The 20455-nt window shown below is 38.2% G+C and overlaps 1 protein-coding gene across 6 annotated transcripts in view; it reads right to left on the bottom strand.

Moving 5' to 3' along the window:
- Window positions 1–20455, bottom strand: part of cacna1db (calcium channel, voltage-dependent, L type, alpha 1D subunit, b) — a 99400-nt gene that overhangs the window by 56683 nt on the left and 22262 nt on the right. For 2 of the 6 annotated variants that reach the window (XM_082188662.1, XM_082188665.1), the window contains exons 5-14: window positions 16860–17002; window positions 15424–15576; window positions 13354–13550; window positions 11011–11114; window positions 10725–10894; window positions 9456–9533; window positions 3049–3133; window positions 2848–2874; window positions 2462–2619; window positions 927–1152 (exon numbers count right to left, since the gene is read on the bottom strand). In XM_082188662.1, coding sequence (XP_082044788.1) covers window positions 927–1152; window positions 2462–2619; window positions 2848–2874; window positions 3049–3133; window positions 9456–9533; window positions 10725–10894; window positions 11011–11114; window positions 13354–13550; window positions 15424–15576; window positions 16860–17002 — 1341 coding nt within the window. The remainder of the gene's footprint in view (window positions 1–926; window positions 1153–2461; window positions 2620–2847; window positions 2875–3048; window positions 3134–9455; window positions 9534–10724; window positions 10895–11010; window positions 11115–13353; window positions 13551–15423; window positions 15577–16859; window positions 17003–20455) is intronic. The other 4 variants (XM_082188664.1, XM_082188667.1, XM_082188663.1 and 1 more) reach the window with 3 other exon arrangements.

The following is a 20455-nucleotide window of genomic DNA, read 5'->3' as shown; positions in this document are numbered from 1 at the left end:
TTATCTATGTAACACACAAAAATCTAACAAGAAGTGTCTTGATTTTCTTTTTCAAACACAACCTGTCAAAATGCCACACTAATTCATCAGAGCCTCACACACACTCCTCACATGTGCAAACACTCATTGCTTTACTGAACACCAACCAATCATGGCTTTAGAATAGGCCTATAAACAGGCCAAAGGTCAAGTTATAGGTTTTTCGGACTGTGTAATACTGTATTCACAACCACAAATGCTTACAGTAAAAAAAAAAAAGTTTGGTTTCAATCTTGCTTTCATGTTTACCGTGAATTTTTCAACATCTCTCTGCCAAATACTTTCAATCTTGTACAGAAATGTACATAGAAGCTCATGAAAGAAGAGCTTAAGGTTTTGAATATGTGTGTAGGCCTATGTGATTTGTTTCGTAATCTTGCTTACTTTTTTAAATGCAAGTAAGAGAAACAAATAAGTTTAATGCCAGGGTCTGGCAAAGACAATATGTGACCCATCTGAAAGCTGAATAAATAAGCTTTCCATTGATGTTTGTTAGGATAGGGCAATATTTGGCCGAGATACAACTATTGAAAATCTGGAATCTGAGGGTGCAAAAAAAGCGAAACATTGAGAAAATCTCCTTTAAAGTTGTGCATTTATGTTTACGATTGTGCAGCATCCACTCACATTTTTTATATATATATATATATATATTTACAGTAGGAAATTTACAAAATATCTTCATGGAACATGATCTTTACTTAATATCCTAATGATTTTTGGCTTTAAAGGAAAATCGATAATTTTGACCCATACAATGTATTGTTGGCTATTGCCACAGATATACCCGTGCGACTCGAGACTGGTTTTGTGATCCAGGGTCACATATAGTCGTCAGTAATTCCAGCATGATATGAAGGCATCTGATCATGTGAGCTGTCTCTCACCGTGTGACTTTAAAGATCCTGAGGAGTCGAACGCAGCGGAACACAGAGATGCCGAGCGGAGACATGATCTCAAACTCCACGAGGATCGTCTCCACAATGCCTCCGCAAACTACGAAGCAGTCGAAGCGGTTGAAGAGCGACACGAAGTATGCCTGAAGCCCCAGACTGTACATTTTTATCAGCATCTCACATGTGAACATGGCTAACAACACCTTATTCGCCACATCTGCAGACAAACACATCACAACAAAACAAGCGGTCAGTTCTGACAAAACTGTCATCATTGTTGTCAGTAATCAAGCTTTACTCAGTTTTGTTCTGATATGGGGAGTAAAAGTCATCAGTTTTATGTTTAATGCTTATTTTAATGCAAATTCATGTTACACACACCTAATGTGACACATTTTTCAAAGATAATAAACAAACATCGCTTACACTATCAAGAAAACAACAACCAATAAAATTATATTTTGTACAAGTTAATAGTTTTAAGCATTTTTACATGTCTTCCAAAATAATAACTATACGAGCACAGTATTAAATGTGATATTTCATGTATATTTTATTTGTTAATATTCAACTTACATTCAACTTATATATATATATTAGTTTATACAATGGTCTGTATAAATACTCAATTCTGATTGGCTAGAAGATGTGCACTATAATCGTTTAATGCACAAGTAGTTCCAGTCATTTTAATCACTGTTCTATATTATTGCGCTGCTTTCATTGAAGCGCACACACACACACACACACACACACACACACACACACACACACACGGCTCCACGTTATGCATTGAAAGCTCTGTAAACACTGCAAGTGTAATGATGGTCACAGACAAGAAGATTCACCTTTAATTTACCTAACTTATTGCTCACTAAAAAACATAATCTAATCATTTCAAGTTTGATTTTGACAAGACAAAGAGCTAATATCTATGTGGATGAGTTATTTACCTACTTTTACCACCATAAATACAATTATTTTTTAATTCAGACTGATTTGTGGATACAAGCCTCTCCTTACGTGACCTGAGGTCTGTTAAAACTCAATGATTGCTGTAACTTTAACCGCAGGACAGTGTGACTTTAGAAAGAAAAATGGTCACACTTTACAATAAGGTTCATAAGTTAACATTAATTAATGTATTAACTAACATGAACTTACCATAAGCAATACATTTGTTACTGTATTTGTTAATCTTTGTTAACGTTAGATAGTAAAAATACAGCTGTTCATTGTTTGTTCATGTTAGTTCACAGTGCATTAACTAATTCAACCTTTGATTTTAATAATGTATTAGTAAATGTTGAAATTAATATTAACTAAGATTAATAAATGCTGTAGAAGTATTGTTCATTCTCAGTTCATGTAAACTAAAGAACCTTATTGTAAAGTGTTACCCAAAAAAAGGGTATTTGGTTAGTTTTATTTTTGTACTGTGGATCTGTTTTTTGGAGGAGGAGGAGGAGTCACTGCCTCCAGTGTGTAACGTAACATTGGTTTCAGTGAGTGTGTGTGTTCCTCACCCTGGACCTCCGTGAGCCAGTCGGCCTGGTTATAATGCTCGGATGATATCGTGAGTGTGTTGAGGAACACCAGCACAATCACCAGCCAGTAGAAGACGGTGGATTTCACCACAGCTCGGCACTTTCTGCGACAAAACCTGTTCCAGCGACGCCAGCGGCTGCAGAGAAAACATGTGACTGACCAGTGAGTGAAACATCGAGCTGTGATTTAATGAAATGCAACGCCCATGAATGTGTTAATTTCAAACACAACATAAACAGCAAGCATCAAAGCGCAAAGAGCACACACACACCAACATGCAACATGATGAGGTGAAATGACATCAATAAGACAACAGCAAACACACATGCTGACATCAGCTCTGAACACACACTGAGCGACTGACCTGAACTTCGACTTTGACAATTTCTGACTGAAAAAAGTGAAAGACATGGCATCACTTCATGCCACGCTACAAGCTGACGAAAAACTTCTGTGACAACTGGTTAATATTTCAATAAAGATACAAGAGCTGGGAGTTTGTGCATTGCAGATACACAAGAAAAACGTTGAGGTTTATGATTACATGTAAAGTTTGATTGCTTACCAGACGCGTCCACAGCAGAAGATCTTCTCATTCTCTTCTGGGTTCTCCGTGTTCACAGATTCGTTCTCACTTATGGGGACACTTGCTGCAGAGACACAAGACATGCACACATGAGTACAAGAGAGCCTTTTACACTACTGTAATGCAGAGGGACTTACAAGCCATCTAACACAGGGAAGATTTGAGTTTACATCGTTTTAAATACAGACATTGGGCCCTATTTTAAGGATCGAAGCAAATGGTCTAAAGCGCAAGGCACTCAGGGCGTCCAAATCCACTTTTGCTAGTTTAACGATGGGAAAAATGGTCGGTGCTCCCGGCGCATGGTCTAAAAGGGTCGTCTCTATTCTCTTAATGAGTAATGGGTGTGTTTTGTCTCTATTCTCTTAATGAGTAATGGGTGTGTTTTGTCTCTATTCTCTTAATGAGTAATGGGTGTGTTTTGTCTCTATTCTCTTAATGAGTAATGGGTGTGTTTAGACTCTATTCTCTTAATGAGTAATGGGTGTGTTTAGACTCTATTCTCTTAATGAGTAATGGGTGTGTTTAGACTCTATTCTCTTAATGAGTAATGGGTGTGTTTTGTCTCTATTCTCTTAATGAGTAATGGGTGTGTTTTGGGCTTTACATGAAATAAACCAATCAGAGTCTCATCTCTCATTTCCTTTAAAAGCCAGTTGCAGTGGCGGATTCACTATTTACACGGAGGAATTTACAAGCGGAAAAACTGAACGCCTCTCCAGAGCGCAAACGGATCTGATCGTGCTCGAGGTTAAAGTTGTGTGTGTGTGTGTGTGTGTGTGTGTGTGTGTGTGTGTGTGTGTGTGTGTGTGTGTGAAGTTAAAGCGCTAGCAGACCATCTACGGGACAAGCCGGATTCTATCATACCTTTATGTACACAATAATAATCTTTTACATTGTAATCCTTTTATTTTGAATATTTGGCATGTTTGTGTGCTGCTGCTCGTCCCTGTGTGTGTAATAAGCAGAGTGTGTGTGTGTGAGTAATAAGCAGAGTGTGTGTGTGTGTAATAAGCAGAGTGTGTGTGTGTGTAATAAGCAGAGTGTGTGTGTAATAAGCAGAGAGTGTGTGTGTGTAATAAGCAGAGTGTGTGTGTGTGTGTGTGTAATAAGCAGAGTGTGTGTGTGTGAGTGTGTGTGTGTGTGTGTGTCTGTGTGTCTTTTTAAATAACAAAAAATGTATATATATTAGGGCTGGGGGAATTAACGCTCTGACACACAGTCTGTGTAATAAGCAGAGAGTGTGTGTAATAAGCAGAGAGTGTGTGTGTGTAATAAGCAGAGTGTGTGTGTGTGTGTGTGTGTGTGTGTAATAAGCAGAGTGTGTGTGTGTGAGTGTGTGTGTGTGTGTGTGTGTGTGTCTGTGTGTCTTTTTAAATAACAAAAAATGTATATATATTAGGGCTGGGGGAATTAACGCGTTAATCTTTGCGATTAATTTGAAATGTTTAACGCGTAAAAAAAAAAATAACGCAATTAACGCAGCACTTTTTTTTTTTTTTTTTATGATTTCCTGTTGCGGCTGCTATTGAAAAGACCGAAATATGCCCTCCCGCCTCTCCGTGTTCGGCGATCAGGTTTCATTCTCGCGCAGCTTTCATGAGCGGGTCTTTTCCGCTCCGCGTGTGTGTGTGTGTGTGTGTGTCGGCGGCTCTGTCGTTAACGGCCCAAACGCTTCAATCATGTACCGAGCACTGGAAAAGTAAAGTCCGCTCAAATAACGTGAAATTTCTCAGTAGACTTCTGTTTGCTGAGCTGGTATAGCCATGCTGGGCAACAATGGTAAAATTATGACCTGCTTTGATCACATGCTCTGCTAATAATAGTAGGACTATATTTTATTTTGATAATTAGTTAAAAAAATTAAAAATAATAATAATCTGTTAAATTGATTATATTTTAATATAGGGCTATTTTCTGTTCCTTTTCCCCCCTGTGTTGTTTAATTAGGTGATTCTAAGTTAAAAGGAATAGTTCACTTTAAAATGAAAATTCTGTCATCATACTCACCCTCATGTTGTTTTCAAACCTGTATGAATTTCTTTCTTCTACTGAACACAAAGGAAGATATTTAGAAGAATGTCAGTAACCAGACAGTTTCTGGGTCCCATTGTCTTTAGGAAAAATATATACTATGGAAGTCAATGGTACCAGAAACTGTCTGGTTACTGACATTCTTCTAAATATATTCCTTTCTGTTCAGCAGAAGAAAGAAATTCATACAGGTTTGAAACAACATGAGGGTGAGTATATGATGACAGAATTTTCATTTTAAAGTGAACTATTCCTTTAAATATTGATGATTACAAGCTTGGGGGAAACGCAATTAATTGCAATTAATTACAGAAATTGTGCAATTAATTAGTGAATTTTTTTTCATCGATTCCCACCCCTAATATATATATATATATATTGCACCATTGACTTTAGAGCAGGTTTCAGTTGGGCAACGGCTCAGTCTACTTCAGTTCCTCAAAATAGCAACTCGCCAACAATGCCCCTGAACACACACCTCATTCTCAGACCAGCAGCCTATGGGCACACATGCATTTGCTATTTAAACAACATGGCGCAGGACGTAGAAATGAAAACAGTATGATGGGGCCATAGCCTCACTCTGAACCTCACTGTTACAGCTGTATATTCCCGACTGCCAGTTACGCTCAGTGAACGAGCAGTGTGTAGATGCTTCTTCACAAAGTTTCTTTCCAAAACCTTCACCCTCTCTTCTCCTGTCTGGTGGAAGGAGATGCCAACCTCACAACTCATAATCAGAGGGAAATGATAGGAGAATAACACTGATGTAGAAGCACCTAACCCTGGTTGTCTAAACTTGACATAAACTGTAAACTTGTCCATCAAATCTGATTGGTTGATTGGAATGTCGATCCAGGATCAACAAAGATTTTCAATATTTTCAGCAACGATGCTCCCTGGTGTTTGTGGTGCATTGTAGGAATTATTAGTGAGTAAATGTTTCTGTGCTTTGAAATGATTTTGATATTGGGACAGCCCTAGAAATCCCTATTCAGCAGTGATGGCAATTTCGAAACACTGCATCATGAAGCTTCGAAACCTATACGAATCTTTTGTTCCGAATCAATGATTTCAGTAAACGAGGCTTCATTACGTCATAACTGTTTCGAAACGTGTCAAAACACTTCGTCGTTTCAATGGTTCACCACTAGGGGCGATGATCTCAGTTAGCCCATGATCATGAGGAGTCACTGAGAACCATGAACAAGTGTCTGTGGGTTTTACCTGATCTCTGATCAGTTTTACACATTTGTGGACATTTTAATTAGACATACAATAATTAAAATGAATAATGGTAGTTAATAGTCTCTTATTGGCCTGTTTAGCCGAGCCATTCATAGAATAAACAAATCAAACCCTTACAATTGGTAAAAGAACATACAGACACTTGATAATCTCATTAGATGATTAGATAATTGCATTTGAAAGATTTTACTTTCAATAAAAAAATGTAAACAGATTTGTAAAAGGTGTTTTAATGCATGTTTGGCCTGAGTTTTTGTTGCATTTACACTGTTCTGACCACTAGGGGTCACTGTGGAGGAACTGTCGGATTGTTTCGAAGCCTCGACACAAGACGGAACATTTGCTTCGACTGTTTCAGTGTTTCACGAAGCCTCGATCTGCACACCACTACTGTTCAGTGCTGTTACAAAGACGAATCTGGATCTAAGTGCAGCAAGCTTTTGTTGAACGAAGTCCAAATCTTACAAGGAACGGGAACAGAACAACCAACTTAAAGCAACGATAAGACAGAACACAGGGTTTAAATAGACAAAACTGAAGTGCAAATTAACAAGACACACCTGACCTGAACTAACAATCAATCAAACACCATAGAGACACACAGGCAGGGGCGGAGAAAGACAGAACTGCAGATTAAGCAAACACCAAAACAAACGGACATCGTGACAAGTGCCCTGACTACTGAATTAAGGAGACGATTGAGACACACCCAAGGAGAACGACATGCCAAATAGAGTGGCTAATTTACACCAAGTGCACATTGCCCGCCTTGTCTGAGGTTATTTACACTAACTCATAACTCTTACACTCGCTCATAACTCCTCGTTCCTCGCCTCCTCGTGATTCAATTAGAGAACTGAGATGTCCTTTTGAGAGGCTGGAGGAGTGGGGAAACAAGGAAGCATCAATTTTGAGTATTAACGTGGTCATCGGATGCCCATTTTCCACAAGTTGGTATGATTGTTTAGGGTGTTCATGTAAAGTTTGTAACATACTTTGGTTAAAATTCCTCACTGGTTGTGTAAAACAACACCGTTTTATCTCCTCAAAAACAGCTCTGGTCACAGCGACCCGTTACGGTGCATGTCTCTTTAAATGATAATGAGCAACTGCTCACCCCACCCCTCTTCCATGGGGGGTGTCGAATGGCTGAGGGCAGAAATATGCTAATATGGGAAATATGCTAATATGGCAAATATGCTAATATGGGACAGTCCGTCAGCGGTCGTGGGCGGGGCATGAGCATTATGACATCATAGTGCTCAGAAAATCCAAACGGCCTGATTATTGAGAGTGTTTAGACTTTTTGGGATTAAAAAAAAGGAGTGAATGGATTTTCTTCATTGTAGGGTGGTTGTGTCCACACACTGCTAAGACACATTTATATGCAAAACCATATAAAAGTGAATTTTGCATCCGATGACTCCTTTAAGAAGCACCCTGTATCACTCAAACCTGGACGAATCGAGTGCCAGTCACAGAGCTGGTCACAAATAACAAAGCTTATTGACAAGTTATCATCCAATGTAATGGCAAATAGGCTTTCCAACTAATGTAAATCAATATTTACATGGTACAATAGTAGTGGATTTATCTCTTTCACACGTGTCCTGCAAAATCACATCTACATAACAGAGCAATAACCAGGTCTTCACCCTAACCGGTAGTACGGGACAGGGACAAGAAACGTCTAAATAAGGCAGCATCCATTTAATAAATAAAATCATATAATCATATTAGTTGGAATTGCTCCCAAATGTAAGATTGTTGTATCATAATAGTAGAATAAGTACCCCTCAGTTCTATAATACTTACAGTATAAATATTTCTTTAATTCTCCTGATTGTTACCCCATTAGCCCCCAAACTTTATTGTTCCATTATACTTACATGTAAGTACTTTATAGGTACACTATATTTAAAGTTACACTGTAAAATCACTTTAATTACGCAGAATTTTCCGGGCTGTAATCTTAAGCATTACCCCAAAAAATTCTAAAAAAGGACTAAAAACGTTTTAGTCGCATAACATCGGTTAATGGAAAGGATGTCATTTCGCAATAGTTTTTTATCGACGTTTAGAAAATATAGCAAAAGTTTTGCGCAAATCTGTAATGGAAACGCAGCTATAGATGTAGCCTATCCTTGTCTGCCAATGATACCCAGAATCCTGTGAATGTGTGCGATTCGTTAAACAAGTTTCAAGATTCACACATTTTTTCCAAAAAACTCTAAAAGAGTTAATGGTCGAGTAGAGGTTCGAAATGTCATCCGCTAGTCGGGAAATAAAAATCATATAAATGAATCACAGAGACAAGGGAATATTCACATATACCTTGGCTCATACCTTACAGATATCATAACGCCCTATTAATCTCAGCCTAAATGTAGATCGTAGCTTATTTAACGAAAATCCCTAAATGGAATCAGTTTGAGTCACACTTGACTCGAGGTCTTTGGGATTTAATCTCGGCATGACCTGTCCACCTTATTTTTAAAGATTTGTCACTTAGACATTTGTAACTTAATTGTGTGAGCCGTCCGGTGTCATTCACTTCCAGTTATCTGACCAAACCAGTCCGTTATGCTGCTCGATATTTACACAGTAGTTTGTAATGCAAATAGTTTTACCATTTACTGCACTTTTATTCTTCAAGTTTTTTAACAATAGCAGTAAATGAATCAGAAATCTTGCATATTCAAAGAAAATAACTTTACGCATTGCAAACTAAGGTGGATAGGTTATACATGCTGAAAATGGTTGATTGTGACAAAAAATGGTATATATATATATATATATATATACATCTTTGCATGCTTCATCAAACTTGTACCTTTCATATATATATGAAAGGTACAAGTTTGATGAAGCATGCAAAGATGCAAAAGGTGAGAAACAAGAAATGTAACTACATTTAATGCGAATAGACTAACTAACAAATACAGCTAAACAACAAACACACGTGTTTACAGGGTTATTTGTGCTTTATCTTTTGCCACTATATTCAATGCATTGTTGTTTTCATTGAATATGTTGTTATGCATGTGATATGTCGGTCACAGTCAAACACACACACACAGACACACACACAGACACAGATTTACCCTGAGTCTCAGTGGACTGACTGAACCAGCCCGAGTTTCCCTCGCTCTTCCCGTGGGACAGATCGCCCAGCGTCACCCCTTCAGTTCACATGCATTCAAACAGAGAACAGCTATGAGCATCTACTGCACACACACACATCAGCACTACAACAGGACAGACAGACAGACAGACAGACAGACAGACAGACAGGCAGACAGACAGGCAGACAGACAGACAGACAGGCAGACAGACAGACAGATAGAAGAGAGAGAAACAGAAGGGACACAGAAAGTGCTGGTGCGGTTCTGAAGCATAATAAAGCAAAGCTAAAGAGAAAACTACAATCACACCTTCACTACACAGCAGAGCTACATATACATTCACCGATCCGCAGTGCATAGTAAAGAGGTTGCAAATAATTACTATCAATTATCAAAAGTATCCATTATTTTTAAATTTGGGTGGTAGATTTTCCATTATGGGGTTTTTGATCCATCAGTAAAGCATATTTAGATCTGTGCGTTCGGCCTTAAAGTGACAGAAGCCTAATAAACCTGATGCTGTCCGTCATTAATGCTATTTACACATTTACACATAGTCATTCAATGCTCTTGACAGAATAAGTTTAATAGCTTTAATAAGGGTTAATCTATTTTTAATTTATACAAATATGTAAAAACTGTATGTCTGCTTGAAAGAATGAAGAATGTTGGATGCAAGTTGTTATAAAGAATGCATATATCCTTAATTAAAAAGAAGAGCGTGTTCTTGTTTCTTTATGAGAAGTGGCTTTTTTTAAATCTGTGTCTGTATTGCATGTTCAAACTTTAATATAGTTCATATTAACAGGTTAATAGATGTTTTCTCCAGGAGTATATAATGAGTTCGGAAATGTATAAAAATGCTTAATTGATGCATTACAATTGAACTAAACCCATTCGATTTTAAAATCGTATAATATTTAGTTGACTAAAACTACTCTTGTATTTGACTAAAATATGTATTTATTTATTTTAATCAAATGTTTATTTACGTAGTTATTTTTACAGTTTAGTATTTATATATTTATTTTTAATTAAGTAAAATTTCTATTATTTATTCAATATATTTTAATCTAATGTATTAATTCATTATTTATTTATTTATTTAAATAAAAGGTTATTTATTTTAATCAAATTTATTTAGTTAGATAGTTATTTTATATATTTATTTATTTTAAACTGTACACTGCTTTTCTCTAAACTTTTCCATGGTCCCCCTAGCACTGCCTGGCAGCGTGTCTGACGTACGGTTGCGTTTGGCCTCCTGATCGCCCTCTTCATCATTGTCAGGGTCGATGTCCTCAGCTTGTGTGATCCAATCCAGATATCCCTTCAGATCCTCTTCAAGCTGCTGTTTCTCACGCAGTTTCTGGAAATCTCCACGAGCCTTGGCCTTCTCGCGCTCCTTAGAGAACTCGCTGCGGTGGACACACACAGACAAACTCATGCAAGTGAATGCCATTTTTAAAGGCGTATCTATGAAGATGGGAAGTACAGAAACTGATTGTGGACAGCATTTGATAAAATAACTCACCCACTGAGAACTCCCAGTACTAGATTGAGGACAAAGAAGGAGCCAAAAATGACCAGACTGACAAAATAGACCCAAGGCAACTCAAAACCCATGGCGTCATTCATCTGAAACACACAACATCTCTCACATTAACTCACGCTACCAAATCCGGCAACAAAACTGAGTTTCCTATTAAGCACTCAAACTCTACTGCTAATCATATACACTGAAACCTAATCTAAATTAAGTGTTTTTATTCAAGTAAAAATATTCTTTAATAATATTGCTGAATCAACCTAAATACATTGATTTATTCCAACAAAACTGGTAATTGTTACCAAAATTGGTTAAAAAAAGAAAAGAAAATTATGGCTTAAATTAAGTAAAAAATAGCTCTCTAAGTTAACAGTAGCAGGTTACTACTTTCTGCAGGCTATCAAAGAAGATGTGAGAAGTGAATTAAACTGAATATATACACAATAAAGACATACAGGTAGCACTTTACAGTAAGGTTGAATACATTAACATCAGTTCATTTAAGCACAAACAGTAGTATATTTATACAGTACTAAAGTTGCTAACGTTAACATGTACTTTATACAACTTTATCTGTAAAGTGTTACTGACATAATTGTATAGAATGAACTTCCACTGGCCAGCAAATGGACTTTTAAAGTAAACATTTTGTTGTTGTTGCATTATTTAGAGCACTAACAATAAGTAGCTAAATCAGAATTTAAGTATTGCTTATGATTTGAATGAAAATCATATTTAGGTCATGTCTGTCAGTTATTTGCGAACTAAATATGTATGAAAGTCTTGATTGTGGACATAGTGGTTCATCAGCGCTGTGCGGGAGACGCCAGTCCAGCTGCGAATGGGGTTCTGGTGATCTTTTACAAGTACTCAGTACTTACAAGTACAACTTTTACAAGAATAATATTTTCTTAGGATATCTGTACTTTTATTCAGGTATACTTGATTTGAGTTTCTTCTCCACCACTAATAAACAGAGGCTGAGGTTTTCCTGAGGTCTCAATGTTGCCCGTCTTCTGTCTTCAGTCTTAGAGGGTCAATCTCATTAGCATCTATTGAGCTGTGTGTGTGTGTGTGTGTGTGTGTGTGTGTGTGTGTGTGTGTGTGTGTGTGTGTGTGTGTGTGTGTGTGTGTGTGTGTGTGTGTGTCATGGAAAAGCGCTTATAGTGGAAGTGGACACGACCTGCAGGAAAGAGGAATGTCAGGAGCCACGTTTCCATTACAGATTTGAGCAAACCGTTTTCTAAACGTCGATAAAAAACTATTGTGAAATGACGGCGTTTCCTTTAACTGAATGTTAAACGACTAAAATAATTTTTTCCTTTCACTAAAAGTCGTTACAAAAATCATGGCGACGGATGTTGGTAGGTTTACGTATCTCTCAGCCGCCGCACTAGCCATTATTATTAATGGAAGGAGACGTAGACGTGTTTTCACAGCATTAATGTCAAGGAAAGACCCTTATACTGAGAGCGGCTCATATGAGTGTTTCTCACTCCTTCTGCTTCAAGATCTTGAGGAATTGTGGCATTTCTTTGTTGTTTAGAATCCAGTATTCCCGTGATACCATCTTTTATGAGTTTAATAAAGAACTCTGTCCAAACATATCGCGTTATCTTTAAAGAATGATCGACTGTTATGTACGTCATGTGACTGTAAATGCACAAAAACTGTTTGCAGTTGCTTTTTCGAGTTGCCTGTAAAACCACCTCATGTGAGCACAATTTTGGTTTTGCGATATATGGGAGTGTTTGCAAAATGTACGTGTTTCCATTGGGCGTATTTTCAATTCTCAATTTCAATTTGCGCAGTTTGAAGTAGGGATGCACCGAATCCAGGATTCGGATTCGGATTCGGCCGAATCCTGGGCTTTTTGACAGGGTTCGGTTTCGGCCGAACCTTAGATTTATTTTCCACCGAAACCGAACCCTAGACTTGCACTACGCTGGTCGACGTCACACGGCCGTTGATTACGTGAAGGTGTTTACATAGGACCGTTCGAATGTAGTAGGCTGTAAGAATCTGAAAATGGAACTCGTAAGCAAAAAAAGTTTTGTTTGGCAGTACTTTCAACCAAAAGAAGGCGATTCAAGTCGAGCTTTATGTTCAATTTGCAATGCCGATTTGTCTCGTGGTGGCAAGGACCCTAAGCAGTAAGGATGCGAGTAGGATTCGGTATTCGGTTTCGGATTCGGCTGAATCTTAAACAGTGGATTCGGTATTCGGCCGAACCCCAAAAATCTGGATTCGGTGCATCCCTAGTTTGAAGGGTAATGGAAACGCGGCTTGTTATATACTACTATTGGTTGAATTCAGTGCAAGTCTCACCCAGTACAGCACATCTGTCCAGCCCTCCATGGTGATACACTGGAACACAGTCAACATCGCAAACAAGAAGTTATCAAAGTTTGTGATGCCGTTGTTGGGCCCATGCCAGCCGTCCCGACACACGGTGCCATTGACAGGGCAGTGACGCCCATGACCTGAAAGAGAACAGGGAGCAGGATCCTCTTCTGCTAATGTACCTGTGTGGAGAGAAACATGAGGCTCATTCTCAGGAAAAGGTGCCATTTTTACTGTGTGTATGAACATAGTAGTCAGGATATCTTTATAGGGATAGTTCACCCAAAAATGAAAATTAGCCCATGATTTACTCACCCTGAAGTCATCCTAGGTGTATATGACATTCTTCTTTCAGACGAATACAATCAGAGTTATATTAAAAAATGTCCTGGCTCTAATGGCAGTGAATGGCCGTCATCCATCATAAAAGTGCATCTATCCATCATAAAAGTGCATTTATCCATTATAAAAGTGCATTTATCCATCATAAAAGTGCATTTATCCATTATAAAAGTGCATTTATCCATCATATAAGTGCATCTATCCATCATAAAAGTGCATTTATCCATTATAAAAGTGCATTTATCCATCATATAAGTGCATCTATCCATCATAAAAGTGCATTTATCCATTATAAAAGTGCATTTATCCATCATAAAAGTGCATCTATCCATTATAAAAGTGCATTTAAGATAATCTATCCATCATAAAAGTGCATCTATCCATGATAAAAGTGCATCTATCCATCACAAAAGTGCATCTATCATCATAAAAGTGCATCTATCCATCATAAAAGTGCATCTATCTATCATAAAAGTGCATCTATCCATCATAAAAGTGCATCTATCCATGATAAAAGTGCATCTATCCATCATAAAAGTGCATCTATCCATGATAAAAGTGCATCTATCCATCACAAAAGTGCATCTATCATCATAAAAGTGCATTTATCCATTATAAAAGTGCATTTATCCATCATAAAAGTGCATCTATCCATTATAAAAGTGCATTTAAGATAATCTATCCATCATAAAAGTGCATCTATCCATGATAAAAGTGCATCTATCCATCACAAAAGTGCATCTATCATCATAAAAGTGCATCTATCCATCATAAAAGTGCATCTATCTATCATAAAAGTGCATCTATCATCATAAAAGTGCATCTATCTATCATAAAAGTGCATCTATCCATCATAAAAGTGCATTTAAGTGCGTCTGTCCATCATAATCTATCCATGACAAAAGTGCATCTATCCATCATAATCTATCCATGACAAAAGTGCATCTATCATCATAAAAGTGCATCTATCTATCATAAAAGTGCATCTATCATAAAAGTGCATCTATCATCATAATCTATCCATGACAAAAGTGCATCTATCCATGATAAAAGTGCATCTATCCTTCATAAAAGTACATCTATCCATCATAATCTATCCATGACAAAAGTGCATCTATCCATGATAAAAGTGCATCTATCCATCATAAAAGTGCATCTATCCATCATAATCTATCCATGACAAAAGTGCATCTATCCTTCATAAAAGTACATCTATCCATCATAATCTATCCATGACAAAAGTGCATCTATCCTTCATAAAAGTACATCTATCCATCATAATCTATCCATGACAAAAGTGCATCTATCCATCATAAAAGTGCATCTATCCTTCATAAAAGTGCATCTATCCATCATAAAAGTGCATCTATCCATGATAAAAGTGCATCTATCCTTCATAAAAGTGCATCTATCCATCACTTTTATGAGGGATAGATGCACTTTTATGGACTTCAAAACAGAAACAGCCATTCACTGCCATTATAAAGCTTGGAAGAACCAGGACATTTTTTTATATAACTCTGATTGTATTCGTCTGAAAGAAGAATGTCATATACACCTAGGACGACAGGGTGAGTAAATCATGGGGTCATTTTCATTTTTGGGTGAACTATCCCTTTAAGATACATTATGATGTGTGTACTCCAAAATAAATTTTAGAAAGAGAGCTTTTATTGTTTGTAAATAATCTAATGAATGTGAGAACACACTGACGCGAGCCGTTTAGATAGCAGGTTGAGTGCATCTTCCCGATGAACAGCTCCAGACCGATGATGGCGTAGATGATGATGACGAAGAGTACGAGCAGAGCGATGTGAAGCAGAGGAACCATGGCTTTAATTATGGAGTTCAGCACCACCTGTAAGCCTACACACACACACACACACACAAAAAAAAAACCTTATGAAAAAAAAGTGTGCTTTATTTTGCACTGGTAGTGTACTTCACATCGTCTAATCGAAATTAGATTTGATTAGTATATTTGCATCTAAAATGTATAAAATTATTTAAATAAAAGGCCACTTAAGTGTACTTTTACAACATTTATTTGCCATCAGAGAGGTCATTAAACTGTCCTAAATGTTCAATTTCATGTTTCTTAACACACTTAAAGGTTGGGTAGGTAAGAATTGTCTAAAGAACTTTTTTTCAAATTGGCTTAAACTGTCTTTATATACCAATACATAATTAAAATGTAAGTACTTTGAAAAAGTATTTAATCTTCAAAAAACACAGCTCATTAATTCCTACCGGGACGAAACAAGTGATTGGCTTGCGCGACTGTCACTCTCCGTCGCCATGACTACCGCCGCTATTACTGGCTCTGCCCACGTGCGCGCAGTCGCGCACCCGTTTTTAGGTGGGAGTGAATGGAATTAATGAGCTGTGTTTATTGAAGATTAAATACACTAGAGTCACTCAATTTTTGATACTCTCTATTTCAGAGTACTTGCATTTTAATTATGTATTGGTATATAAAGACAGTTTAAACAAATTTGAATAAAAGTTTTTTTAGACAATTCTGACCTACCCTACCTTTAAGTACACTTTTAAAAAGTGCACTTTGTAATAATGTCAAATTAAAAGTTTCACATAAAAGTACATTTTAATCATTGTTTTAATAATCTTTTGTCATGCTTAAAAGAAGTACACTTTTTTATGTATTGACTAACATATTAAATCAGTTAAAGCACTTGATTATATTTAACTGTAGTGTATTTGATATTACATTTATATAGTCTATAAAGTATATTTAAGTACATGACATACATTAATGTGCATTTTAGTTTACCATAAATGCTTGTCAGTACATTTGACAATACACTTTAACCATATTTCAGTGACATTAGAAAACATTTATGAAATTACATATGAAGATAAAAGTCCTACTTAAGTTTAAATAATTGCATTTAATATGAATGTAAACTATAATACAGATTCATTTAATTGTAACTAACACGTAATTAAAAGTCCCAAAACATTATATTTAGTTCGCACTCAAGTATATACTTTTAAAATATATGTATTTTTTAAAAGTGTGCTAAAGTGTACTTCTTTTTTACAGGGACGCACGAGCAGCTGAGTGTGTTATTATCAGCATGTTATTAGGCTGTTCTGTCAGTGAATGCTGGGTAAAGATGTGGACGCACTTGGTACTCCTGAGACCAGACGAAGAGGCCGCAGAACTCTGAACGCTCGTAAAGCCTTGACATCGAAGCCGCCTGGCTTTCCACCTGTCTGCCCGCTGACATCTCGATCTTTGGTTATCAGCTCCAGCACAACACTGAAGAGACTGAACACACACACACACACACACACACACACACACACTCATCAGTTTTAATGATTATAACAGAGTGTTATATGTTAGGTCAGTTTATATCAGCAAAGAATCTAAAACAAGTTGGTATAGGAACAATTTTCACTCAGAAATTGCTAGTAAATTTCACAAGTAATTACAAAGAAATGGTAAGTAACGCACTGAATTCAACTTGAAGTAGAAAACGGAAATATAATTTTCTCCAATCTTAATTGTTTTTTGTTTTTTTACAGTGTTTAGTATTGCAGATCATGTCAGTAGTGGTTTTGCTGAAATAACCATTACGATAATTAGTGCTTCCTTTGACTCGGACCTCAGACCTTATTTACTTCCAATGTATTTTCTCCTCGTGTTACTGCTGAATACAACTGCATGCACAGTGTAACATGGAGAACGTCACAGGTAACGAAAGTAACTATGGTTCCCTGAGAAAGGGGAAAGAGACACTGCATCTTGGATTGATGCTATGTGGAACACCATCAGCATGACCAGTGTCTGAAGTACGTGAGAAAACACGGCAATTTTAATGCCCGAGACAGTCCATGACATCATTAGCGGAGCGCTCATGAGTATAAGAGGGTGCTTGTAATATACGTCATAAATTTACGTCACATATATTTACATCAATATACGTCTTTTGTCTGAAGGAGACACGCAGGCAGGCCAAAGGCATGGCAACGAGAAGCAGTGTCTTGTTCCCCTTCTCAGGGAACCATGGTTACAGACGGAACCTGAGACGCTCCTTTTCAAAGTGGAACTTCAACACTGCATCTTGGATTGACACTATGGGGAACAAATACCCACCACTCTAGCTGTGAATTTGCACACATATAATGGGGATAACATAAGTCAGAGTCAGAGTGTCAATCAAGGGTGCATTCCCAAAGACTCATATATACTGTCTAGTGGTACCACTCCCTAAGCCACTATCTTCCAATAATTTAAGATATCCATGCTTCTATGCTCTTATAACAAATGAAGTCCTGGCCTCAACAACCCTCCTTTGAAGGAGTATTCGCCAAAGGGAGAGTATTTTCAATTATGACCTTGGATATTACAACTACTTCCAGGGGGAGAATGCAACCCTAACTTTTATATGAAAGGATGCAAATACGAGAAACATAGTTGCTAAAGATTCTCGCCATCAAACTCAACCCTTCAGGGAGATGCAGGGGAGCTCCCGCTCTACATACCTAGCCCAGAACAATTGGGGGAGAGCGCTCTCTCCCTGCTTGTATTTCTTCAGGATCCAGCAAGACTTCTATTACTCATCTAAAGAAAGAGTGCAGAATAACAAGGATGAATACTTATCAGGCAAGCTACCTCTACTTGTTAGGTTCTTAACATGGATCAACTAGAGCTTCAAAGGGCATCAAAGGACCCTACTTTAAGACCCAAGATAGTTGGGGAGGGAATAAACACCTTACTCAACCCTAAGGTCCTAAACAGCATCATACCAAAGAGAGCAAACAACGCGCTAAAACCTCAGCAGCTGCAAACATTGATGTTGCTGCTCCTCCAAGTGGGAGTCTTAGGCACAGGAGAGGCTCAACCTCAAGGAATATTAAACCTACTTAGGGGTGGTGGTGGCGCAATGGATAAGACACATGCCTTTGGTGTGAGAGACCGGGGTTCGAATCCACTGTGAGACACCAATGTGTCCCTGAGCAAGACACTTAACCCCTAGTTGCTCCAGAGGCGTGCGACCTCTGACATATATAGCAATTGTAAGTCGCTTTGTATAAAAGCGTCAGCTAAATGAATAAATGTAAATGTAAAGACCCAAGAATACTGTGTGAGGCAGCTTGAACACTGCTTTAGGTAAAACACTCATCTAAGACATGTTATAACCAGCGATTAGTTCGTTTTTTTTACTAGCGCTAGCAATAGTAAGTGACAGATAACAAGGAGGGCCGCCCCCTAGTCAAACTTCCTCAACTTGTTAGCATTGTCTATTTCTGTATCATGTTCAACATGGGTCAAATAGAGAGGCCTTAAAAAACACACCCATCCAAAAGGGAGTATACACCCCTACTTAAAGACCCAACAGTAGTTGCAGAAGGAAGCAAACTAAATAGAGGGAATATATAATGTCCTACAATACTCAGTTTACCCTGCTTCAAACCTAAGGCGGGTACCCGATCAAAGGGGAACAAAGACCCTACTTCACAATCCAACAATCGTTGGAGAGGGAGATAAACTAAACAGAGGGATCCAATTTCCCACTACTTTAGCTCATTTTGCCCAACCCTGTGGGGTAGAAGTAGTATCCCACCAGAGGGGAGCAACCCTTCTCCACAACAACATAGCTGGGAAGGGGAACAATTAAGCAGAGGGATAAAACTGTCCCGACCTAGCTTCGATTATCCTGCTCTATCCTAAGGGGTCTCTAAGCAACTAACCAAAGGGAGCCTAAGTCACTTAAGGCTATAGACCTTGGAGCCGCTGCTTCACAAAGGGGAAACCTAATACTAAGATTAGTATGATGAAAGCAACAAGAGCAGGATTTTGTCCAGACTTCTTGTTACTTTGGTTTCCAACACCAGAAGTGTTTCCTTACTTAAATACCCAAATTTATTTGGGGAAGGAATTGAAAAATACTTAACCATCAAGAAATGTGAACTGTCAGAAGGCGGTTTGCGAATTTGTACAAAACTTGCCAATTGCATCATCGGTCCAGCCTCATAGCCTGTTGTAAGCACTTTGGCACAACCTTTTGTGCCCCCACACCCTTCTCGGTGTTACTTCTTGTTACTGCTCCTGAGCAATCCGATCTTCCTTACTGAACCGCTTCCTATTAATTACCTCGCTCAAGTCTTTTCTCTTCCTCCTGGCGTCACGCCTCCTCTATGCTCTATACTCCTCAGAGACGGTGCATGAGTGACCATGGTCTTCCTCTGGCCTGCCTCCAGTTATCAGACTGTGACGGGCCAGGACCCCCAGAGGCTTTGGGTGAATTTGGATGTACTTGAACGCTGTTGACTGCGCCCTTGCCTCTCTAAATCTCTCAATCACCATTTCCACAGATGTGCCGAAAAGCTCAGAAGGCAAGACCAGGGCATCGAGGAGAACATTTTTATCTTTTCCCTGATGTCTGGCAGGTTTAGCCACAAGTGCCTCGACCTCACCACCATCACTTCCATTGAACGACCAATCGCAGCGGCTGTTTGTTTGGTAGCTTGGCTGGCTGGCTAAGTCTGTGGTACAAAGCAGTTCAGAGACTGCTTTAGGAGACAACCCCTGCCCCTGATCCAGATCTCTCAGCAGATCCGCCTGGCAGGCCTGCAACACAGCCATAGTGTGTAAGACCCGCTGCCACATACACCCTGCCATTTAATCGCGAGGTGGTTTGTAGCGGCTTAGATGGCAAGGAGCTTTCAGAGAGGATGATTCACACTGTGAGAGATAGTTTGCAAGCGTCTCTTT

The sequence above is a fragment of the Leuciscus leuciscus genome, assembly GCF_965113295.1.
Source record: "Leuciscus leuciscus genome assembly, chromosome: 13".
Lineage (NCBI taxonomy): Eukaryota > Metazoa > Chordata > Actinopteri > Cypriniformes > Leuciscidae > Leuciscus > Leuciscus leuciscus.
The sequence above is the reverse complement of the archived record's forward strand: the minus strand, read 5'-3'. Positions and strand labels throughout refer to the sequence as shown.